The 26,058-nt window shown below is 43.7% G+C and overlaps 1 protein-coding gene across 1 annotated transcript; it reads right to left on the bottom strand.

Moving 5' to 3' along the window:
- Positions 1 to 346: 346 nt before the first annotated feature.
- On the bottom strand, positions 347 to 25,878 carry LOC105263419 (protein apterous). The gene is made up of 6 exons (XM_011299625.1): positions 25,034 to 25,878; positions 17,502 to 17,787; positions 17,010 to 17,397; positions 5,966 to 6,516; positions 3,458 to 3,672; positions 347 to 1,378 (listed from the first exon to the last, which is right to left on the bottom strand). Exons 1-6 carry the CDS (start codon positions 25,079 to 25,081, stop codon positions 1,166 to 1,168), a joined length of 1,701 nt encoding a protein of 566 aa, XP_011297927.1. The 5' UTR covers positions 25,082 to 25,878; the 3' UTR covers positions 347 to 1,165.
- Between the last annotated feature and the right edge of the window lie 180 nt (positions 25,879 to 26,058).

Below are 26,058 nucleotides of genomic sequence, written 5' to 3'. Positions count from 1 at the left end.
GTACAGTGACTTTCTACTTGCTCCCCATCGTGATATCGTCCCATACTTGGCCAACTCGGCTCAAGTTTCACCTTCTTGTCCCTTTGGAGCAACTGATGAAAGAGCATCTTGATCCATCGTTTCTCGATCTCATTTTTCTCTCGGTTATTCTTTTTTTGGGGCGGCCGATCGACGTTGCCTGCAAGTTCTTCGTAGTCAAACGACTTGATTTATTCGATTGGCCAAAGAAACTGTTTCTTCGATTCTCCAAGGAGTTGTAGCGACTTACATCGCAGAGGGATAAGAAAGTGGTGAGGGTTTAGTTTTTGTTTTTCGAGGAAGAAAAAAAACTTGAGTGGAATATTGTCAAAATATATTCAATGAAAAAAGTCATTTTGTAAAATTATAGGCAATCGATCGATTTACAAGGACAATAGATAGGTGGTTTGTTTTTTAAATGATTATGATCATTATCATTATCTCGAGCTAAACGACCGCAACCTACTGCAATACATCCCCCCTACGATCTTATTAGAATTCTCGTGTGTCTTTGTAGTTGTGTACTGAAGGAACATATCATAATTCACCAATCTGCGATATTTACAAATACACTGACTCACTTTAGCTAACAATGAAATTTCACTGGCTGGATAATCCTTACAAATAAATATATCGAGATGAAATGATCCTCATGTCCTCGCACTATTCTTTCAGTTGAAACTGCCTGGAAATGTGTTTGATCCATCAATGCAAATAAACAACACTGCTCTCACCACAATTACTCAAGTTTCTACAAATAAATACATATAATCCTCATTGTATCTATAGTACAGAAGACGATAACCTCGTCACTTTATTATAATAAATTCATCTTTCTCCACATATATATATCTCTCATATAAGCTATGTCTTAATATACAATTCACATACGACTACACGCACTATTCTATTAACGGGCAGTAATGCGTATGTTGTATTTTACAGATGATTCCCCAGGACTCTGAATAAATATTCACATCACCATTCGTCCTGCGAGTCCATGGGGAATGATTATTAGACAGCCGTAACGGGACCAGGTCCCACAATAGTCTCTTACCAGTTTTTTTCATTATTTATTTTTTTTTCATTTGAAATATTTTTTAGCGAAACCAATGAACGACGACAGATCTGTTAAACAGGTACGAAATCACGCGCAATCCAGTGAGCCAAGAGATGCGGGACTGTGAGGCCCACCCATCATGAATTGTGGACTCATCGGTGGTCCACCACTTCCCGCACTATTTCCGTAAAGTTCTAGGTCATTGAGTGATCCACCATCAACACCACCGCACTTGTCGGATTTGCCCTCCTGTTTGAGCACCATGCGCCGCCATTTTGCGCGTGCGTTCTGAAACCACACCTGGTGGACAAACAAAAATTGTACAATTAGAATAATTAGCCGGTTGATTGACCACGGCGGATCAATTTGTCTGGCGTGTAATGAGGTGAACAACGAAAAAAGAAGAGAAAAAAAAAAGATTGAAGAATAAAAACAGCGGAGAGGAGATAAAGAACTGCTGAGAGTGTTGTGACCATGCGAAAGAACTCGACAGTCATTGGGCTCTAGTTAGTGTTTTTTTCCTTATACACCTTGGGATAATTAATTCACAGTTAGCTGTCGCGTTGAGCTCAATCTGACCTTCGGGGCAAAACAAGGATTGACGGGTAACGCGTGAACACTAACTAGTCAACCAGTGTAAACACACCACCATAATCGGCGTTGGCGTGATAAATACTATCAGACATCCGGCGAACAACTGATTTCACTGGTGTATCGAGTGTGAAAATAGATTGAGGATAATGAGAAATTGAAATAAATTAATGATACTAAAATGGAGCATGGACAAATGGAGGATGGGCTCCACCATTTTCGTTATCACTATCATTTCTTTCGTTTTGCTCGAGGGGAACAGTCTCCACCCCTCTGATGAATTCTCCAGAGAATCCCCAACGGGAGCTCCACGGACGAAAGGACGAGCCAACAACGGGGGAAAAAGGAAAGTTGAACACAGCAGGCGGTGGAAAGAGGCGAGTATTCGCGCGTCTCGCGATCAATATCAACCAAGATGGCGTACACTCCCAAGACCCCTTCGTTTCTGCGCCAAATACAATAGGTGTCTCCCTCCTTCCCCTCATCACCGTCTCCATCGTCTCCTCGCAACCCACCACTTTCCACTCTCTGACTCTCCCCCTTTTTCTGTCCTCCATACCTCCTTGGATTCTCTCATTTCACCTCCCTTTTTTTCTCATCTACATTCATCCAGCAGGTGCTAGACTATGTATCTTCATGACTGGAGTATGAGAATCCCCAGACTCAAGAACAACTCCCACAATAATGAAAAGCGCGCACTCCCGAGAATAATTCCCGTTATTTTTCTCTGAATTTCCCCAACAAGTCGACAAAAGTCCCCCCCTCGTTTCTTTATCCCCGACGATGACGAAACCTGTCGAGATCTCTTTTGTCTCCGAAGTGACAAAAAAAAAAAAAAAACGAAAATGAAAAATGGAGACAGCCGAGTGAAAAACGTGAGATTCATCTTTCTTCGGGCTGAAACCTCTCCGCTCTCTCCTCATGTTCTTCCCTCCCCACCCTCATTTTTTTCGTCAGCAGAATGATTTATATATTGGTGTGTAAATGATTTTTTTTTTCTGCCCTCATAATAAGAGAAATGTGGCAACAGTAACAGGGGCACACATCGTTTTAACGAGGTTTAGAGAAGCTGCACCTCTCTCTCATCATCATTCTGTTTGGAGGCTACTGTTGGGGGCCATACGCAGTGCCGACGTAGAAACGCGGTTAACGAAGGAAAGCAACGGCGTCGACGGAAATATCACGAGGAGGGCAGCCGTTCCGCGTGGACCGGGACGCACTAATTGGGAGTGTTGCTATATACACGCGTGCCCACAACGTATCTCGCCCCGTGAATATATTTTTACAGGGTCGAGACTCCTTTTTTCCCCGAGTTCTCGTTGAAGAAACGACGTAAAGAGAATGAAAGCTCCGGGGGAGGGAAAAAAAAATATATGAAAGATGAAGGGAACAAGAGGAGGTAAGAAATCTCGAGGGCAAAAAAATTTAAAGAAACCCCACGACATTCCCGCTCTCGATTCCTCCGTAGCGTTACGCTTCGACTCTTTTCATCATCCTCCAGTACTCAATTTCTTCTGGGCCCAACTGAGCTGTACACCCAGTGGACAATAATTCACCCGGAGGAATAATTGTCAAGGCACTTCAGCAGAGACACCGTCGACAGACATAAAACCCCACTCGAGACAAAGTTTGTCCCTCGTTTCGATTGGAACTCGAAGGGAAACAAGCAGTTTGAGGTACAGAAAATCTCAGCTTGTCAAAGTGAAGAGATAGCGTACAAAAATTGTTGGGATAAGTTGTATCTGTGGCTTTACTAATGGATAGAAAAAAAAAAATAATACCGCTCACCTGTAGTACCCTCTTTGGCAATCCGGTCTTCTGGGAAAGCTGCTTGAGATCCTTCGCGTCGGGATTGTGATTGATGGCGAAGTAACTCTTCATCGTTCTCAACTGATGATGCTTGAAGCTCGTTCTCATGCGTTTAGTTCGGCTATTCGATCCAGGCATACCCGGTGTACCAGGACCTCTACCAAATGGCATATCAATGTAATCCGAGTTGAGGTCTGCAAATAAAGAGAATTGCGCATTAAAACAATTGCCAGGGGTAAATGCCTTATTCATCAGGATTACGGGAGACATAACGTTGCATTAGAATAATTGACACGTGACTGATCAGCCTGAAGGACATTAAGATGACCAGCAGTGGCATTCCTTTTCCTGCAGTTATATCGCATGCTTACAAACTATCCAGACCTAACATAGAGTTGTAATTGGTCGTGTATACTCGACTCCGTGCATACTCTTTCACTGGCCATCACCCTCCCTTCCTCCCTCTTTTGGCCTTCCTCGTTTGCACTCTCGAGGAGCTAATGAGCCGTGATACGCATCAAACAGCGTTAGGAGTCGACTTTAAAACCATAGTCTTCTCCCATAGCGTGTTTGTATACGCCCCGACCACCGACGGACATCTCTACCTCCTGCCAGCCCAACAGCTCAACAGCTCAACAGCTCAAATCACATTTGCCCATTATGTAATTGATGATGAAAAATCATGGAATCGAATTGTGATCAATCGAATTCTTTTCCCAAACGCGACACTGTTACATCAGACTGTTCCATTCCTGTTATCCCCATGCGAATCCGATCAGAGCTCCACTCATGATAATGCATCAACGCCATTCGGGTTTTACCTGAATTCTGGTGCAAACGCTTTCTCAAATCACCAAAGTGGCGATTCTTACATTTCCAAATCGGGCCACACTCGACATTCGCATCACGCAGACAGTTGTTCAACGAAAAGAGACGTTTGGAGTTGGGTAAAATCGTTGTACCTCCTTGATACGTGTTGTGCCCCGCGAGAAAATCGTTTAGAGAGGTGTGGAAAGCCATTGTTTCCCACGGTCAGTTGCGAGAACAGGTTTGAAGATTGAATTTTCGAGTGGCTACGGCCCACGTTGGGGCACACGGCCACAGTGATAAAATGAGAGAAGAGTGGCCAGTGGAATGGAGAGAGCTCGATGAGGAAGATGGAAGGAGGATGGAGAGCCCTGTTGGATCGTACCCGTGAATTTATGTCGACTGGACAAATTTTATCAGGGTTCGGTGGCAAACGCCGAACGCCCACGCTTACCGTAAATCACCAACGGCCCCTCACAACCACCACCAGTACATACACTTTTGCAAAACTCGAGCTACATACTGCTCAATGATAAAGCGAGACAGATGTACAACAATCCAGAGCGGTTAATGTTTCGACCTTGACGACAGCATCGGAATCACCGGGTTGTTACATAGACATGAATAACACGGGGATTTTCAGAGGGATGAGAGAATGAGAGTTAGTGGGTTGAGTGTGGAGTCTCGCCCCGTGTACCACGACTGCCAGATTGTGATCGTGCTTGTCCACGGCAGCGTAAGCCTCATCCGTGTTGTGAGAGGACAAGAAAGGGGGAAAGGATAACATGGTTCAACGGATCGTCCGATGGAAAGCGATTAATCAAAGAACCAAATCAACTGATTTCAGTCCTCAACCGGTCATCTGTATTTGTTCAGTGGTTTACTGGTGACAAACCATGACATCCGTCATTATCCACAAGCAGCGCGACGCTCTCTCACTTTTCCTGCATCTCTGCGGCCACCGTATAACCACTCAACCGTAGACGATTGTCTCAATCCAATCGGAAAACCAACATTTCGATCAAGAAGCCAGACAATAACACAAAAACCAAAGCGAAAGTGTTCTCAACACCTCGGCAGAAGAAAATTATTCAGTCTCAAACACTCCACTGATAATCAAAAAAAAAAGTCAAGAGGGAGAGATGACACAAGTACCACGAAAGAGCGACCGCTCGAAATACACCGTGGAGCAATTTTACGGACTGCCAAGTGCTGCACATAAGGAGGCAAGTTGCGTGAACCGAAGACACCTACTTTTTCACGTTCTTTTTATCTCTCTAATTCTCCCCAAGTGCAGAGTACCCTAATGTTCCGCTTTGTCTTTGGTCCCAGTGTGTCTGGGACGTGGTAATGACGCGAGTAATGTCACTCCTTTTTCATTCGTGAACACGTGCGAGTGTTGCTCTGATCGAATGGAACACCAGCCGGATAATCTACGAGGTTTACTGCAGAGATACCTCTCACCCGCAAGACTGCAATTAATACTAACTTAACATCTGAGGATCTTCCAACCGCGCTGCATTACATAATTATTTAAACAAGTACAAAAACACTTGATCGATCGTTTGAAATGCAATAATTCTCTCATTGGCCCTCTGACATTGATTTTCAATCTCGATTAATCTACTGCAAAAATGATGACATCATCCTCACAAATGAATAAAAAAAATGTAAACTCACCAAGACTAGCTGTCATCGCCTCCAGATCCTTCGGCTTCCTTTTTCTGGGTCTGCCTTTTTGTCTGGGTGGAGGTACACCGGCATTGGCTCCCACTGTGGAAGCGGCACCATTGAAGTACGGTACTTTAGGTGGTGAACCAGCATCAGGCCCAGACGGTGTTGACGGCTGCAGGGGAACGGGACTTGCGTGTGTCAACTGGTGTGGATGCTGTGGATGCATCGAATGATGTGTATGCCCTGGTATATGATGTGGCTGATGGTGAAGAAACTCGGGTGATGGAAATGACTGACCAGGATAATGCGGACCCGGTGGATAAACTGGTACTGGTGGACTCTGAGACGGATGCAACTCAGCACCCATCTCATAATGCAAACGACAGAGCACAGCACCATCTCTCATACCAAAATGATCACCCTTTGTCAATGGTACAGTGCACGCTGCGCAGGAAAAGCATCGAACGTGAAACACGAGTTCTCTAGCTCGCATTACCAATTCCGAAGCTAAAATAGCGGCTTGACATCTTGCGCATCGCTTCATGCTGCCGAACATTCTGAAATCAGAAGAACAAAGAATGTTACAATGTCGACGTTACAAGAGTCCCGTATCATACTGGGTGACATTGAAAGTATGGTGTAGGCGTTTGTAGATAAACGTGAATTCGTAATAAGGCACGTTCAAGGCAGGCATTTCCCACAGATGTTGTTAGAAGAGTGGTTTGGAGAGAAAGAGAGAGAGAGAGAAAGAGAGAGAGTGAGAGAGAAAGGAGGTTTGAAAAAGAAAGCGACGATCGATACGTATATTCGAGTGATATCAGTAACCAGTGGCGGTATACTGGAGACAAGCGGTATAAACAGGCGGAAGGGAGGATATCAACGATACACGAGAACTGGCCGACATCGCTACTGCATTAGCGGCACCCTACAGTCTCCATTACGAACGGCACAAAGGAAGAATCCTCTATCTCTTGAGATATCATTCTGGCTACCTACTCCCTGGCCTATCTCAGCGTCCAAATATATTGCAGCTTTCGACGGCCTCAACTAGATGGAGACGTGCCCAATCTTTATAAAGCCGGGGTGTTATTTTTCGGTCCTCTACCCAGGTAAGAGGCGTTTACAGAATCATTTGGAAAAATAACACAGCTGTCAACATTGTGAAAGATTAGCTCCTAACGACTCTGAGCTCTCTTGACTCGTAACACACGGTTCAGCCATACCTCATTGTCATCATTCTCAATCCCGTCAATGCGCGGTCCGTTACCCTCGGTCCAGGAGGTCGTGGTTGGATTTTTATTTTTTTTTTTTTTTTTTTCTTTTTCCGACTAATCGTATCCGACAGAATTACGCAATCGCCCCGAGTCCAGTCGCTGGTCATAACCCCAGTGTTGCAAACCTGCAGATAGAGCAGCACCTATTGCCTCTTTCTTTCCATTCATTTTTACCCCCTATTCCTTTCTTTTTCCCTCCTTCCCAAAGACCCAAACGATGAATGAGCGAACCCGGGAATAACCTCATTCAGATGTTTCGTTGCGGATGCGGTTGCCTGCAGGGGCGACCCGCTGAGTTTTACAACTATCGCCATATGCGTTACATTATTATACAACTTGTGGAGCCTCAGCCCCTTCATCTCTCTCACTCCCCCCTTCTCTCTCTCTCTCTCTCTCTCTCTTTCTCCCGATTCTAGCGACTGAAGCCTTGGCAGCAACAAATCTCTCACAAAGACTTTGAGAATCTTTTATAACAATCAAAGGAGAGGCGTGTTGTGAGGACCACTCGCCGAGCATTCGCACACTATTAATGTTTCATTCCTCACCAAAATCTCACGTTGTAGCACGTGGTGTGTCACCGTGCGGGGTGTGTCCGCAGGTTTCTTGTTCGCGGGAATCTCAAGTGAACCATCTAGAATTTCAAAATTCCAGATTGTTCGTAATCATGTTGTGGCAATATTTATTCCATTCCATTCTCCAGTTTGATGTTCCAAAGAGGGACTTTTTATTTGGACTTTTATCATATTTTAATGTGAGCTTGTAACACGTTTTATTTTTACGAATTATGCAGCATCCACCGGTTGACTGTCGCACGTATGCAGTTGGGACACCGCTGGGCGTGGGATGCAGTACGTGACTGCTACTCCCTTCTTGATCGCCCTCTCCCTCCCTGCATTAATCTAGATCATGGCATTATATTACCAGCATCTTCTTATTGGCATACCGTGTCCCTAAAGCGTTGCACGACATTTTATTTTATTCCCATTTGAGATACGAGCCGGTCCGAGCACTCAATTCTCCCCAATATTTTTCCCTCCAACATCTACCAGTTAATTCTTGGATCGATGAACCAGCCCTCAGCGAATAATATAATTTTGAAATAGTACCGGAGGATTTAGAGGAGAATATATAAAATATTCACGCATGGTCAGAGCATTCCGCGCCCTGTCTCCTCCATCTTCTTATCGCCCGACGTCCAAGAAAGGGGGAAGGTTATTCGCGATGCATTTTAATTACAATTCCCCGGGTTATTTCACCTCCCTCCCTCCCTCCCCCCGTCGTGGTACCTCTTTCTTGCCACTGGTCTTCCTTATCGAAGAAATAATAATTTACAGTGTCGGATCCACAGAGGGCCACAAATGCGTCATCCCGGTGGAGAACGGTGGGGAACAAGTTGGAAAATACAGTACCAGTGGTGGTTGTTTTAATCATGTACATATACGCGGGGGAATAGCAACTACCACCGCGTGTCCTCCCAGGGTTCAGACATTTGCCGGCTGACTAATGCGACGGCAACACGACATCGTAAAGTGCGTTTGGGATCTGTATCGCGTAGCAAGTATCATAAGAACTTCTCTTTTTATAACTTCTGTGTTGAGCCTTTAATCCCAACGACTTGTATCGGACTGATATTTCTTTTATTTGTGGTGAGAAAAATTTTTCACTTTATCAGCAACTCGCCCTCCAGCAATCCAGGGCTTTTTCCACGCATTGCGCAAATATTCGCGCGTGTTTAGATTTATAAAACACTTGGTATAACGTGCAGTGTGCTTTATAAGGCATAAACCCGAGGTAACCCGATACTTTTTAGCGAGAGTTGTTTATGGTGGTGACACTCTTGCAATATTTGCGTGAACAACGGAACGAGGTGGAGGTGAACATGACCTTGCGACTGGGTGTTTGTCCCCAGACCCGCCCTCCTGGGGAGATACGCCGAATTGCCATGACACCACCATGAGCAATGATCGCGGGCTAATAAACAAGCAAAAGAACCATCTCAGAACTTGAAGGAGGTAAGAACGTAGGGAGCCGCTTCTCTCATACATTCCATATGGAAGAATGTCCAATAGAAATTACGTGACCAGATGGAATCTAGATGTTAAATCGTCATTCAACACTTTTTAACTCAAGAAATATAAAATATTGAGGAAATTAAACATTTTCACGTCTCTCCGTAACACTCCCGTGAACAAGACATTTTAATGGTGACGAGTCTTAAGTGAATTCCATTTTCTAATTTATTTATCTTTACGGCAATTTTCTGATGCACTCTCATCTTTAACTTTGACCTTCCGTAATTTTTCCGAGGCCCTACCTATTCTTCACCTATTATTCATTACTATTACTCTTTCCACCACATGCTTTTATCATTAATATATTTTTTACAACATAACGCAGGGGGAATAACCATCAATCAATCAGTTTTCTTATTAATCACTCGAAGTTGTTCAGATGTCGTTTTCTCGTCAACATACAAAAAATGCCGTATATTTCATTAAATCTTGAGTGAATTCCGAATCTTTAGCAAGTCTTTAATAGCTGCAATAATTTGTCCCATTTTGATACCTTGGGTTGAGTAAACGACACGGAATAGATCTGACCCAGAGTTTTCTACACTGACTCAGTAAACGTGCGTGAATTTGTGGAGCCATAAATTAGCCGAAATGAGTGTGTTAAATATGTTCAATGGAAACGGTGGGATAAGTTACGGTAACATTGGCATTATTTTATTTGACGATTCGTAGAAAAGCGCCGTCAGAGCCGGCAGTAAAGTCAACACTCAACACAAGCCACCAAAATGGTGGTGTTTATGTGCCTGGAGAATTCGAAGCAGATTGTTCGCGCAAGAATTTGAATCGGACAATGAGGCGGTATGCGTGAGACTGGCATTATGTACACATGTTGTGCTTGTTCTTCTCGTGGTATTTCTCCCAGTGGTGATCATGCAGATGATGCATGACCACTGCTGGCTGCAGGTGTCGTCCGTACAAATGCGTTCATCGGACTATCTCACGAGATCTACTACATCGCGATACTGGGCCAGTCACCTCCCGTAGTTATCCCTATCTGTATTCAACCCAGTGAGATATTAATCACTCGGTATTTTTTTTCGTTTTCACTATCGTCTTTGTTTCATCGTTGCAGGCCTCAAACACCCTGTACACATACTCACGACGGATTATTGTGACTGCAGACACTTGGACGTACTCGGGGCCAAAGAGTTGGCTGAAAGAATCTGAAAAAAATACAGCGACATCGTGGCGGCTACCGATGATGCATGCCCCCGGGTGTCAGCTCTGTCACGGCACCGCGGTGGTATTATGTTACCCAGCTACCTCGGCAGGGTCGTGACTCCGTCATATTTATGTCCGTGGCTACTTTTTCCACCGAAAATCCCGACGGGAGGCCACACGGGATACCCATGGAATCCCCTGGAATTTTTATAGACTACTTTCCTTCACTCCAACGGTCATTGAATAAAATACCCGTTCTCCAAAGACACTGCACCGTTCACCATTTTGGATTAATCTTACCGCACACATCTTTGACATTCTTTCCTGGTGACAGTTCCAATGAAATTCTCGGGAATTTTAATTGATGGGGAGTTGATGAGAAAATTAGTAGACCCTGGGATGTTTTCTGAAATCAAAAAATCTTCGTCCTATCGGGCATGGCGAGCCGAAATCTTTTCGTGCCGATCGCAATCCAAGAGATTTCCAGCTTTTCCCAGTGGTGTGGTCTCAAAGCAAATCACGAAGACTCGAGCCTGATAGTTTAATGGGCAGCCGTCAACATCGTTTCCACCGTGATACGTTTCAAGACTGCGGTATTGGGTTGCTCTCTCGCAGAGCGCGCAGCATCTTAATTATGAGTGTTAAATTATGAGCAAGCTTCTGGGCGCTGAAATATTTGTGCGTTCACCCACAGAGACGTCCATAGGGGGTTATAGCTCAATTACCACTGGCTGCTCTCTTGGGTTATAGGCGTTGATTTAAGACGAGCTCACTGCCCCGCCAGAATTGCCCACTCGCGCCCCTCTCAGTCCCAATGGGGATTTATAACCTTCCGCTTCCCTGACATTTTTCACCTCAAATTACCACCGCTCCCAGATAAAACCAGAGTAGATTTGATGGTGTACACAGCATTAATGTTCCTGGCGGGCCAGGTGAAAAAAAAATGAATAAAATACTTGCGTTTTGCTGGTATGTGTCATGGGAACAAGAGCGCGGGACACTTTAGTTCTCCCGCGAACAAAAAAAAAAATAAATAAATAAAAATGAAGCCAGAGCGTCTCTATCAAGATGGGCTTGGATCCGCTGATGATAGATAGACCGTGGAAGTCGAGTTCAGTCATCGTGGAGGAACACGCGATGCACTCTTATCCGTTTGGAACGGACTTCTTGGGAGGGACGAAGAGGCGCGCAAATACTTCAACTTTTGTGTTATACATCCCCGGGTATGTTCATGTGTGGGGTTTAATAAGAGGGGCCCCCGTGGAGATGGCCAGCTCTCTTGTTTTATACGTGTACACTGGGAAGATGGCTTGGTATCTGGCAGGCACGCCATCTTCGCAATGCGTGACCATTGCCACCCTGGAATTATCCAGGAAGTGGTCCGGTGTCTCGTTCACGTGAACACTTGGCTCATCAAACCAGACATCGATTATGAAAATACCGTGCAGATGAAGGATCTATTGAATATGCCATGGACTCGGTATAATCGGAAATTGCTGGAGTACGTGAGGCAAACAGCCCATACATCACAGCGACAGGGTCAGGACATGGATTCAAGACTGGTAACGTTACGATCCCCATAGTCGTAAAATTCACCTTTTAATTTATGCCATGAGTCGTTGAATTTACAAGGAAAGAGGTAGCTGAAAGCCACGTCGCGCTGAGTTTACCGTGGAATTATTTATCGAGTGGATATTTTCACTGGCACGTTGAAATTCACCTGGTACTTTTTTATCACCAGTGGTAGTACGAAAATTTCACGTTTAGATTTTAATATTCACCGCTGTTGACGTGTAAAAATCATCTTCACTGCACTGTAAATTACTTTCACCTCCTTCGTACCACTTAGTGGCCTCTTTGTACTCAGTGGCTTCCTCCTTTATCTCTCGATTATTTACGTTATGAGATACGATGATCTATCGATCAATCTATGAGGGGCAGTGTGCACTCCAGTCGAGGCACACCGACGGTGCACGTCGGGATCATTCGCCAACGTGAATCGTACAATTTTAATGCGTATCCGAGTTGCACTTAATGACTGCGATCACCATGAAAGATTGAAGGAACAACTCACTCGGAGAGTTATCGCCAGATAGCCAGCCAACCCGAGGTGTATTCCTCTCCGGTTAAAGCAGAATGAATATATTGGGTATTCAAGCTGTATATCTGCCCACTGGCCAATTGATTCCTTAATTAAACGCAAATTTCAAATTTATTCACTTCTCTATCTCCGATCAATCTCTACTGACATCATAATGTACAATTCTCTGTCGCTCGTATGATCCCATCAAGAAAAACTTCAAGCCATTACCGGAATAAACGAACGGCATCAAAATGAGCGTCGACTTGCCACTCAGGTGTTCATACCGAGAAAAAAATAAAAACCAACAGGTGACTGAATTTTTGATGCACCCATCATTCCACTGGGATAAATCCGGGGTGTTTATCATTCAAAAACCATTTCACTCAGATTTTTATGGAACACTCTAATTTCTTTCAATTATACAAATTGACATAATTTCCGTAATACCAATAAAATTATTTGGTTACCACAAAAATTATTTGGAAACGCCGAAAATTCACGGAAATCGGTCATAAACCGGAGAATTAATGAAAACTGCTGGCGTATTATAAAACCATGCCTCTTCATGGAATTACGGATACATCCATGACAAAACACATTGAGGTCTTCAATCGTAATTAATTCATCATGCACTTGGAGGATATGGGGTGACCGGTAACTGCTTACGAGAGAGTTACTGCCAATTTGTCAAGTGGAGGAGCGATTTAGCGCGGCACTTTGTCCCGACAAACGAGAATTCATTGTTAGCCAGTATTATTACCTCTGTCGCAATTCCAAAGGCTCATTTACTTCATTCAAAGGAGATTTGACTGGCTTTAATCCCGATAAACGATATATCTCGTGCGTCGATATGTATCTTGTTAAACGATAAATTCTCCGACGACGCAGTAGTAATATCGAGCGTTCCATCATCCGTACCTCCCCCTGAACACTATTTTTCCCCTTCCGTCCCTCCGGATCTCTACCTGCAGGTTCTTGCTTCTCCGGTTATATATGCGATATGGTATCTCGATATCCCTCAACGATGCATTCCGATCCGTCCTTAAACCGGTTAAACCTCTAGAAAATATCCCAGTTTTCAGGTTAAATCCATCGCGAAATTGAAACACGAAGCCACGGGCTCTGAGTTGCCATTAATACTCACATGTGAGACTCAGCGATGCACTTCCTGAATCGGAAATGTCAAATAATTCATTGCACGTTTCGAACGGTCAGCCTCGTTAACAACGTGAGTCTCAACGAGAAAAATCGGACAAAAAGGCCAGAAAGACGAGAACAAAACGCTCTCGTCTGGAATACTGTTAGAATTTCTTTTTCAATTTCTCTCAGATCACCTTGTGAATTTTCGAATCCAATTTTCTTATCACTTCATATTTATCCCTCGATTCCACTACGATACCTTCGCCCGACTTGAGTGAACGCATTATTTTCTGAGAGTAACATAACTTCCCTTCTCTCTCTCTCTCTCTTCAATTGTCAAGAAATGGGAAGAAATTCCCAAGAATTTTTTCCCATTGTACTGTTAACCCAGAAATAATTTCCAGCATTGAATAAAACTTGTCGGCGATATTAGGAATACAGACAGCTCAGCTGTTCCTTCTCAATAAAGATAATAATAAAATAAAGCTGCCGGAGTCGAGAAATTTGACGTGTAACAAACGCCTTGAGATCTTATCCCCGAGTATATGGGGTGGCATTCGGCTAAAGTGTATCAGACCGATATACATCAGAGTCTCGTACGACTCGGTTCACGCTCTGTTCGTTTGACTAGCGTACATAACGTTTCACCGTCTGTTATATTGTGAGCAAAGACGTGGCCATAGTGAGAGAAATAATCCAGGAAGTCCTTCTCACTTCTAGGAGAGTCCGGAGGGGCCAGGGAACGCTCTCTCGGCCGATGTGCTAAAGCATATAGTCAACGATCTCTTTACGCGCAGGCAATTTTTACGACGAAGCCACCCGGCCGGCCCGAGACGTCACGCGACGTGACGAGGAGAAAAAAAAATATTTAAAAAAATAAAAAAAATACATATATCCACACACTGCAAGCGTGTGCACTATCGACACTGCTAATTTTGGCCTCCAATCTCAAATCGCAGATCGACGCCGTTCGCGAGGTTAGACCACCGGTTGGGAAAAAAAAAGGAGAATAAAAAGACGGTGGAGTCAGATGAACCGATTTCCCGGTAGACGCGAATCAGAGAGGGAAAAACAATGGGTCGAATTAAAATAAAGTCATTTCCTTCATGTATGTTTGTTGATTTCAAGTCCCGAGAGATGTACAGATGACAAGGGATACTCTTTCCTCACGCGATCCCCTCTGTAATAACCGTCGAGACATCTTCTTTCTCTTTTTATCAATTTTTTCTTTCAAGTTTACCAGATCGCACATGCAAACCTTCGAGATAAGACGCTTACGGTCATAACCTATCGTGACAGGATGTCAAATTCAAGGGGCAAGGGTGCCGGAGTCATATGTAAACATTTGGCTGGCAGTAAGAAGCAGTGGGAATCGGTAAGAAGTTGGAACAAGTGCAGGAAATGCGAGAGGTTAGGATTGTCGAAAAGTTCTCGTTCGATTCCTGGAAAATACGCATGCGCATGGGAACACGTGACGGGGCGCGTGCGTGCAAAACAGTATATCAAAGATGTCGCTTTGCTATCTCTTCAAGTCTTGTGCCATACAAGCATTTCCCTCCCTTGACTCTCCATCGCTTCTTGTTTGCCGTACCCAATCTTTATCTCTTCACCGTCTCTCTCTACCTCTCCGTGTCTTCATTACTGCAAGCCTAAGACCGGCTTCTTATCTAGTCTCCCGATCTATCTGGTATACATACGATACGCTAATGTAATTTTAGCTCCATCCAGCCAGCCTGAGCATTTTATTTTCGAACCTCTCCATCTGCCTGTGAAAATCGTCAACCGCCCGAAACGCAGTTGAGACTTTACTATTTGCGACTTATTTCGGTGGGTTTTGCCGGTTGGAGGTTAACGTTGGGAGATTTTTCCGGGCAACTCGCTGGCAATATGGGCAATCATTCAATGTCAGGTTTGAGTTTATGCCAGTTTAGCAAACATGAAACGAAAATTCACGTGGTAACAATCGAATGCGAGCAAAAGAGCCATTTCTTACGAGGAACACGTGCTCACAGAGCCCAAATAGTTCAAAGATATTCAAGCTCTTTGGAAATATTTTCATTATCGAAGATTTCAGAATCTTTAGACGATTCTATCATGTAATATCTTTCATTCCGTGTCTTGGGATTAGGTAAAAAATAATTGATGTTAGTGAAGAGCTTGAAATAAATTTGTATAGTTAACCTGAGGGTCGGAAAACCCGACCACCAGCCTCTGCGGAAAAATCCACTTGTGCTGGTGATATTGAGTCTTAAAACGGTGACGCTATAGCCGAACGGTTTTCACAGTTGAGACAATGGCCTCTAATCTGTCCTTGCGATCGGTTTTGGGGTCGAGGATTTGAATTTCCTGGAAGTATCAGCACTTGTACGGACACACAAAGAGTGTTTAGAGTCACTTAAGTCGCATTTTAAATAGAAACAAATTCTCTCACAATCCGGTGGCAGTAGACCGGGATTTAGTGGCAGGAGACTTTGAATTTTTCTTCCCGTAAATTGCCGCACACAGTGGCGGGATCTTGCAAAACGCATACCTCCAGGTGGAATGAAAAAAAGGTTGAGGGTTTGTTGGGTAGCAGTCGCCCCACGAACTAATGGTCACGACTCGGCCATTTACCTCCGGCGAAGCGTCGATTCACGATAAGTAAATCACCGTCGATCTACATTTCATCACGAGACCAGTAATACCCACGGAGAACTTCTCGAGTGGCTCTCCTTGGCTCTCTAATGCATCAAAAATATACCAAACAGCTTCTGGTGGATCCCTCAGATCGTACCACATTGCACTGCAAAGACCCCAATAAACTCGCCAATTTAAATTGAAGAGCCTCCCGCGGTTTCTCCACTTGATATTCAAACTCGTAACATCGATTACTAGTGGAAGGTCGTTCAAGGTTTTGGATGGCTGACGGTAATCGCTCTTGGGTTTCGCTTTCGTAAATCACGAGGACAAGACTCGAACGAGTGTTACGCTTCAATGCCGAATCGCTCTCTCATCCGGAAAGTGTTACTCTGGCCACTATTCTTCCCCCTTTTTGCTTTACCCGAGTACAAAAATACCCCGACGAATCGCCCAGAGCCATGTTAAATGGGTCAGTATCGTATTTGCTCTTCGAGTGGCGCGAAATTAGGAAAGATTGTTTCACCAACAAGAGATCGAAGAGAGCGTGTCACGTCAATGTCGATTGACGAGAGTAATTTATGAAAATAAGTAATAGATTGGAAAATTGTTTTAGTCTAATTTAGTCTATAGTTGAAAATTTCTGAGGAGCCCTTGAAAAATCATGAGGAAAGAGAGAATTGAGATGGCCATGGAGGACTTACTTGTAGTAATCCTTTTTGCAGTAGATGTTGCCGTCCCTGCTGAAGCAGGTGACCTCGCCGTCGAGGCCCTGACGACAGTGGGAGCACTGCAGGCAGGCGGCATGCCACCTTCTGTCCACCGCCTGCAGATAAAACCTGTCAGATATTCTGAGACCACATCCAGCGCACACGACCCCTGGCACATCATCAGCCTGCGACGGTGGAGTCGGTGGTGGTTCCAATTTTGGAATAGCATGTATATCATCGCCACGATGATCCTGCTGATTCGTCTGGTGTTGCACCTGCGACTGATGATTGTGCAACTGCTGATTGTGATGACACTGTTGATTTGTCTGAGGTGGTATACTCAGATCACTGGCATTATCGTAGCTATTTCGATAATCACCACCTGTTTTGTGACACCAATCTGATTTTCCGTTATGAGGAAGGTGCTTTTGGTGGAGTTTTATTTTCTGGGTTACGATGGATTTAGAGAATGAAAATGAGACTTACCGGGCGATCCGTAGTCTCGAGAGTCGTAGGGGGTTGTTGAGCCGTCGTAACAATTATTATTTGTACCGCAGTGGGTTTGATGCAGCGGTGTACGATGGACACCGTGGTGGGCAGCAGGTGGGCTACAGGGTAGAGTTGTAGGTCTTGCGGCATCACCCATCGACGCCGGGAGACATGGACTCAGGTCTCTCGTTTGATCAACTCCAGGACCCCCTGCGCTCCCTGGCCCACCACCTTGACAGCCCAAAGCCAAGCCGCTTCCACGCTCCTGCGAGCCGGGCGGCTGCTGAAACAAATCCATTCGGTGAAATTTTTCCTCACCACTAAGGGTGATCATCCCAAATATTCAACGGAGTATTGAATTATGTGACACTCAATGCAATGCAGTGGTCAATCTCTCTAAACGGATTACAGTCAAGTTGTATTTCCATACTTGTCTCTGGAAGGGAGACAGAGGGACGATCCGCAGGGCAATGCAGAAGCAAAAACGTCCTAACCTGATCAGACCAGCATTGTTTTTTTATCCTTTTCCGATAAATAACCATTAATTAATTGCCCATCCCAAAAGGTATAACTTTAATCATCTCTACGCTCTACTCCAGATTATATCAGTTCATTTTCCAACGATGAAAAATCGTCTTGCGATCGATACCAATGTCAGGGAACGGTAAATAACCTGTCATAATTAAGCTGAAGTATCTTAATATCAGAATATAAAATAAATCGTGAAAATGAAGGAAATCAGAAAAATCGATAAAGTACCTTGAAAATGGTACCACCCGGGAAAATTAGATTCGACAGATTCTTCTCGGCTATTTTTCCCGTGTCATGGCAAATGTACGTAAATACATGCGAATGAGAAATGGTGGATCTACGATGGGGAGGAGGGGGAGAAGGAGGAGGAGGACGAGGAGGTGGTATGGGGTATAGTCAAAAGGAGGAGGTTGAAAGAATGGCCGAGGCGAGGAGAAGTGACGGTGGGTTACACCGGGTGACAGCCGTACGCCAGTAGACGCTGATGGATGTCGCAAGCCTGAGCGCATGCGCGATCACCCTATAAGGTGCCTCAACCGCCGGCCAATCCGGGACTCACCACCGTGTGTTTCAACTGTCAGCGCACACGGCGCGCGGCTTCTCTCGGTGCACCGCGACATAAATTATCGTTTCACTCTTTTATCCTCCTGCCCCCTCAACCCCCTCAGCCCCCAGCCCATCGCGGCTTTTGGTTGCTCCTCTAACTCCCTTTGAAGGTCCTCCTATCTGGAAGAGTATCCGCGCTACTAGCCGCGAATACTCTGCGGAATCAGCGGAGGCCCTCCGCCATGGAAAACGCTGCACTTTACGACGCCAGATACCGGTATTTACTGCGATGCTGGAGGGGGAGAATAGGAGATCCGCGGTGCGTTTGCGAATTCAAGGAGTTATTATGGCTGGACTAGGGTCGTAAAGAGGATTTTCTTGGGGGAAGTACAGGATCCCTCGTCGGGATAATGATGAGTCTCGGGGGCTGATCTAGAATTTTTGGAGGAAAGCCACGTTTTTTTTTTTTTATAATTTTTTTCTTTTTGCAGCTGTAGGAGAATTTTATTATGATCTCTGGGGATATGGCGATATGTGTGGAGTTGATAGTTGCAATTATGATTGCTGAGAAAAATCGATTTTGATCGGGAAATCGGTCGAATATTGGCACAGGTTTTCCGGAGCTTTTTAAATTCGGTGTTGTACAGATTATTTTCAATTAGAATATGAATTTAATTTTTATCTGTTAATCTTATCACAACGGTAAACTTTTTTATTCTAAGTGCACCGCTGCACTTTCACTCGAACACTCATCCAAGAGATCCACCACTCCCATGGCCACACAGCTGCGTTTTTCATTTTTTCGCAAAAAGTGAAGTAAATAACGAGAAGGCGAAACGACGCGAAAACCCACCCAATGGCGTGTGGATACAAGGCACGAAAGTTATACGGCGGTGGTAAAGGAAAGAATGCAGTCTGAAATGTCGCTCAGGGAGGCAGTTTAACCGGGGAAGAGACGACTAAAGGGCCCTCCGATTGTCCAAGATGGAGATGGACTTCCGTTTTTCATTAGAGACTGCGAATGTGTGGAAATGGCCCCGACTTATCCGGTTTTTCCGCACCTTTCTGGAAATTGCACGCAGAAATTCAAGAGAAAATTCCTGAAATACTCAATAACACGCGATTTACATGAAATTTCAACATCAAAGAACACTATTTCCATGAACTCTCCACTTTCCAAAATAAACGGGACAAATTTAATGAACGACTTGATCTTCACTGGAATTAAAACCCCAAATCTGAAAGATCAATTTTCAGTCTGAAAATTCGGGAAAAATCTTGATTTTTGACAGCTTTGATGAATTTTTTTTTTCAAACTCTGTGTAAATGTTTTATGTACCGAATAAAATTTGACGATTTTTGAGGAAAAAATGAGGGAGCCTTTTCAACGAATAGATTTTTGTCGGTGTGCATTCTACAGACGCAAGGATTTTAGGAAACGACTTGTGCTGTTCCGCGGCGATAACAACCGCGACCTCGTGGATATGGTGACCATGGATTTTGCGTGGGCGGCAGTTAACTGAGAGGACTTTCGATAGCTCGCTATCTCACTCCCCAACGATGGAGTGGCCACTGTTTTTCCCCCCGTTGACTCGTTTCATGGTCCAATATGCAAATGCAAATAAAACTTGAAGAAAAAAAAAAATAAAGAACAAGAGGATGAGGAAATCAGGTTTATGGAGAAATGGCGATAAGTCAATAAAGAAGTGGTTCATTGGTAAAAATTGAAATGTCTGTCTCGAGCAGATGAAGAGAGTATAGTTTAACGTGATAAGGGGGTATGGGGTCAGCACGGTCTAGGTTATCGTGAGTGAATGGTGGCCACGACTTTGTATGAGTCCATTTAGCGAAGTGGGTTATTTGAGAATTGGCCGATAGTTTGGCACATCTTGATATTTTCGTTTTGTCGTTCAAAGGAGTCTTGGAAGCGGTTTCGTTAGTCTCGGTGCAGCGGACAGGCTACGATGCATGAGGAGATCTCGTTGTCTCATTTTGCGTGGACAATAAATTACGAGTCTCGACACACGACGCGTCATACACCGAAGTGGAGGGACTATCGTCGCCAGACGTTGCCCCACGGAGAAAGCCAGCGGGAATTCGGTGGAGAGAGGGGAATTAAATGAAGAGGAGTCGATTCTGTTATCTCCACTGGCTGCGGCTAAAATAATTATCTCACTCGTGTCAGATGTTTACGAAAGTGAATTTACGAGACTAATAGACGCCGGTTAGCTGACAGCATCCGTGAGACGATGCGTATTGTCGTGCCGCTGGTATTTTTAACATCGGGAGGAAAAGTGATCTTAAGGATATCCGATTACAAGACTGGAAAGAATTGAAATTTCGTCTGTTTCGAATCACAAAAAATACATGAAAATTCACATTTTTCAACCGTACCAGACAAATACTTTACCCAAAATAGCAAGTAGAAAAAATTGATTTGATGATTTTGAATAAAGATTTTCTACGTTAAAAAATCATTCTAGAAATTCTCAAGTAAATGTATCCCGAGGGAGTAATACGGATCTACGGTGCGAGTTCTTTGCGTTATAATCATGACGCCTTCACAGGCGGCTGCCCAAGAAGTTTAAAGGGCTGTTTGAAGGCCCAGTGTTGGGTCAAACGGAATTAAAAATAACCCAAGGAATTTCAGCTAATTATGCAATGGTCTCATCTGACCGGGCTAATTTAATGCATATGAAAATGCATGAAGTGAGAAAGAAAAATGAAATCCGGAAGGTGTACGGTGATAGATGATGGGTTATGAGTCTTTGGTTTTTTCAAAAGTTCACTTGGCGGTGTGGAGGCTCGCTTCTGTGGGCATCAGCAGGATGTAACGCTCTGCGCATTCAAATGATTGCCGCTAAATAACACCTTTACACGCCCCTGATTGTGAATCGAGGGGTTGCAACAAGGTAAGAAAAATGGTACTTCATTCACCAGCATTTGAATTATTCCCCATGGATTAGAGGATTGTTGAGTTTGTAATTAACATTATGAATATTTCAATCTAAAGTGTGAATGAATTGTGTTAACTAGATTCTGATTAATCTGCGCAAGACGACGCCACTCCACGTGTATCCGAGGGCATTCAGTGTGTTTGTCAATTAAAAAATATGAGTAATCCATTTTTTAATTCAACCGAATAATTTTTCGCAAGAAAATTACCCCGCCTGCTTAATCTGGTAAATAAATTTATCTGTATCCGCGTTGATTTGTCAGTTTAGATTTATTTATTTTTCTTTGACGGTTGATCGATTGATTTATGTTAATTGCAAATGGTACCTAATTAATGGCCGAATTTTCGTGCAATGTAAATCGAGGAGTATGAACTGCACTGGTCAATTACAAAATATGTGCATTGTGGGTTTCACTCGAAGAGATCATTCGCGGAAGACGGTGAGATAACAACCCAACGTACCTAATAAATAGATCCTCGAGAAATATCTCTGAATGTGAGCAAAACAGTGAAATTCTTGCAAAGACCTTTTTTGCAGATTTCATTCCACTCTACAAAAGCGGTTCTGAAAAAAATTTCGTCTTCCTCATAGATTCACAGCTATTCCTCGAAACCTCGACAATGGAACAATTCGAATTGTTTCCATTTACCTCAGAGATACTGAAATATATTTTCCATAAGGACGCTACGGTAATTCTTGATCCGGTGAATCAATGTCTTTTTATCGGTGGCTGTTTATCATTTGAAATCCATTAATTTTCCTTTGATGCTTGAACGATTCATTTATGCTAATTACAAATGTACCCGGAGATATCTAATTAATCGTCGAATTGGCATAATGTTAAATCTCGTGTTGTTACGCGCTGAATGGTAAAGTTTGCGATGCAAAGTAATCACTTTTGTCCCTGGTAATAGCAGTGAATACACAGCGGTTTGTGTGTTCACTCCGCCCGTTGTCGTGCCCCTCGAGATAAACCAATCGTCGGCCGCGAACTCGCTCCACCGAGACTGAGACAACGATTGTCGCTGGCAATGCAAATGGACTTTACTCGATGCGTTTAATCGCGTGCACTACCCCCCTGCAACTTCAATAAACATTTTCACTCGGCGATTGGCCCGATAACGACCGCTCGGTACAATTTTCAGCTCGTCATTTCCACATTTCACGGTGTGATTGTCCCTTGGAATTTGTTTGAGGGGCTGTGAGGTCTCACAGACTCGCTGTTTACTCGAAATGAGATATTGAGATAGACACGATATCGGTGACACGCAACATCGACCGACAAATTGGTACTTGCGCAAGATACTAATTGAAATATTAAATCTGACGTGAATATTTTTTTACCCACCACTCCGGGGACTACGGGGTTGAGAAATTTTCGAGTCATTTTCCGGATATTTCTGGTGAGCAATATTTTCATGGAATTTTTGAAGGAGTTATGGGAATTAAATTTACACCGCTCAACATGGAAATTATGATGGAAAAGTCCGGTATTAATTCGGGAATAATCCACGCTCCAGAAAATCTACCACGAATTTTTTTGCGATGAATTTGGAGGACTTGTTTGAAAAATTCAGTAAAAATTTTGGACAATGTCAGCGAACCTACTAGAAGAGCCACGGAAATATTGAATATTGTATCACCTGATATTTTTTTATTTCAAAAAAGGTGCAGGGAACAGGTTTGATCGTCCACTTGGGACTCCCGCGGGCAGGTGAACGCCGTCCAATTCAGGCTGTTTCAGTTGGAAAATAAAAAATAAAAGACATAGAGGAGAAAAATAAAAGTCCTGTGTCAGCTGGAAGCACGAGAGAGCGCAGTTTTTCACCGTAACATATTTTTTTTTTCCGATCGTGTAGATCGGGGGAGTAGAGAGGGTCGAGCCCCTCGTTGAAGAGCCATTGGCGCATGCGGAGGAATTTATTTGAAAAAAATACACGTCCCAGTCAAAACAAAAGTTGGGATATCCCCTTTCCCCCTCCCCCCGAAAAAAAACCCCCGCAATGTAGTAATTTCGATGATAAATAATCACCAGAGAGGGGAGAGCAAATGATTCAAGTGACAGATGTACAAAGTACAAATTCCACTGGTCGCAACCGGCAAAAACAAGTTATTCTTATTGTGGTAATCCAAAAAAATTATAACTCTACAAGTTTTTCTCAATTGCGATAAATGGTTATCGCAGGGGGGAGACGAGCCCATTGAGAATCTCCTTCATAATTGGTGTTTCAGCCGCTTACGACACAAATTTCATCGTGTGACGTAGTCCAACATTATCGGTACGTGAAATGAGGAAAGAAATTATTCCGCCCCCAGTGGAATAATAATCTAAAAAATATTTATCATTTATTTCAGAATCAAGATTCTCATATCGTTCCGTATCATCCCGCGAGTCCTCAAATCCAATTTTTATTACTGCGTCTGGTTAAAAAAATTAATGAAAATAATAAACCGGTTCCTGTGCAATAATTTTACCCCCCTGTCAACGCTACCGTTCACCTGAGAACTCCTCGTAAAATATCGCTAGAAAAATTAACGATGTAGAGAAACTGAGGAAGAGACAGCAAAAATTCAAGCATTAAAATAAAAATTGGCGAAAAATTGAATAATTATGGATGCAGTTAAATGGATAGTGCGCGAGATGACTCGGGAATGGGTCTCACTTTCCCGAATAATTGCACAATGTAATCACGTAATAGTCATGTAGAGGGGTTTTCCCACATATGCCACTCACTCTTGCAAGAATAAGAGACATGAAAAAAAATATACACATACGCGAGGGGCATATTCTCACGTCATTCGTGAATTGTTGCTTTTTGTTTGCCACTTTTTGCGGGCAAATTGTAACGATTGAATGTTTTATGAAAATTGTGGGAATCGAGGAAACGGGCAGATAATAGTGATGAGGGAAAAATTTTTAGTATTTAACTGGGCTTCGTGTTTATATTAATGGACCCACGGAAATTAGCGAGGTGAGGCAAATCTTTCAGTTTTGCTCGGGAATCATTCAATTATTTTCTTTAGAATATTACATTTCAATAGAATATTCCCACGGAAATCAGCCTATCGTCGAATTGCTAATCATTTTAAAACATGGGAGTTATTCTCTTGAATTTTCGGACGAACGAAAAATTTTCGAGCAGCTTGATTTTGAATTGAAGAAAATTCACATGCAGCTGTCACATGCAGAAAAGAAAATTGAAAATATTAAGAAAATAATTGAACATTGACACAATTACCGAACCCAGTCGATACACCATGAAGGATATTTTCCCTCCGGATTTCATTTCGACTCGGAAAATTTTTGTATCATGGCAAAAAAATAATTGGTCACATGAACATACATCCGAATGAAATATAAAAAGATCGAAAGATGAAATATTAAAATTTCAGAGTTGAAAATTAGTTATGGTAACTCAATAAATTGGAAAGTTGGATTGAAAAAATGGCAATGGTTCGATATGACAGGGAAAATTTCCACGAAAGAAAACTCACCCAGTGCATGCCGGTGGTAGGAGGGGCGCGTTCCTCATACACTCCCATCAGGGTGGCTGCTGTGGCGGGGTGATTCCCGCAAAGGGTGCGTGACGTTGATCCGGTCAAGGGAGAACCGGGGGACCTGGTTGTCAATAACCCTGAGATTGCGTAAGTCCCACACACCCCAAAAAATCAACGACACTTTAAAAATAATCTCCAACTACCACCGAGTAATCACCGCCGGTGACTCCACTATCCACGACTTGATGTCCCTCCAGGCAAACCATCCAGCAAATTCCCTCAAGACTCGATTTCCCTCAAGTCCTCCAGCCTCATGCTCTCCCCAGTTCTCTCAGAGTTCTCGAGACCACTCGAGCCTCATTCCTCGAAGATACCTGAAGTACTCGCGCACAGAAATAGTCACTCAAATAAAAAACAAATGGAAAAAAAAATTTTTTTCAAAACACCAGTCACAATCCGACGGCACGACACAACCCGACAATCACAATCTCAAATTGATATTTCCATTCATCGAAAAAAAAAAACCAAAAAAAAAATGAAAAAACCAAAAAAAAGAAAACACCTTCAACAGATCACCCCCGGGTCTTCACGATTGACGTCCAGCGTCAGAGTTATGGACGCACAAAAAATCTGGGAAAACCGGCGCGCACTAGCCGTCTGGAGTGAAGGAATAAAAAAAAAAAACAATTGTCGTTGTCACCGAAAACCCATGGGGCACCGCGCATGTGCCTTTAACCATTGACAAAAGACAGGTAAAAATTGGTTTATCCACTGGCAAGACAAAGACAAGTGGTTTGTGTGTGTGCCGAGCCGGAGAGACACGACAGGCGTTGTTGCGCCGCTCGGGCCGCGAAGTGGAGTGAGGGAATGAACCCGAGGATATCACCGGGAGGTAGCGCGCGCATGCATCAGCGCCCCCCCACGGTACCAGCGGGTTGGCAGGGAAAAAGTGGGGAAAGGCGGTGTTGGAGTTGTCAAATGACCGGCCCCTTTTACCCCTACCACACAAATACCGGTAACAG

The sequence above is a fragment of the Fopius arisanus genome, unplaced genomic scaffold (genome assembly GCF_000806365.1).
Source record: "Fopius arisanus strain USDA-PBARC FA_bdor unplaced genomic scaffold, ASM80636v1 scaffold00015, whole genome shotgun sequence".
In the NCBI taxonomy this organism is placed as follows: Eukaryota; Metazoa; Arthropoda; class Insecta; order Hymenoptera; family Braconidae; genus Fopius; species Fopius arisanus.
This window is presented reverse-complemented; position numbering and strand designations above follow the sequence as displayed.

What these genes read in the sequence shown, in the direction of transcription:
- LOC105263419 (XM_011299625.1), bottom strand. Translation starts at nt 25,081, where the DNA reads ATGGGAGTGTATGAGGAACGCGCCCCTCCTACCACCGGCATGCACTGG. An exon ending in CTACCACCGGCATGCACTGG is followed by an intron (nt 17,788 to 25,033) that starts GTGAGTTTTCTT and finishes GATTTGTTTCAG; the next exon opens with CAGCCGCCCGGCTCGCAGGA. An exon ending in TGCAAAAAGGATTACTACAA is followed by an intron (nt 6,517 to 17,009) that starts GTAAGTCCTCCA and finishes TTCTGATTTCAG; the next exon opens with AATGTTCGGCAGCATGAAGC.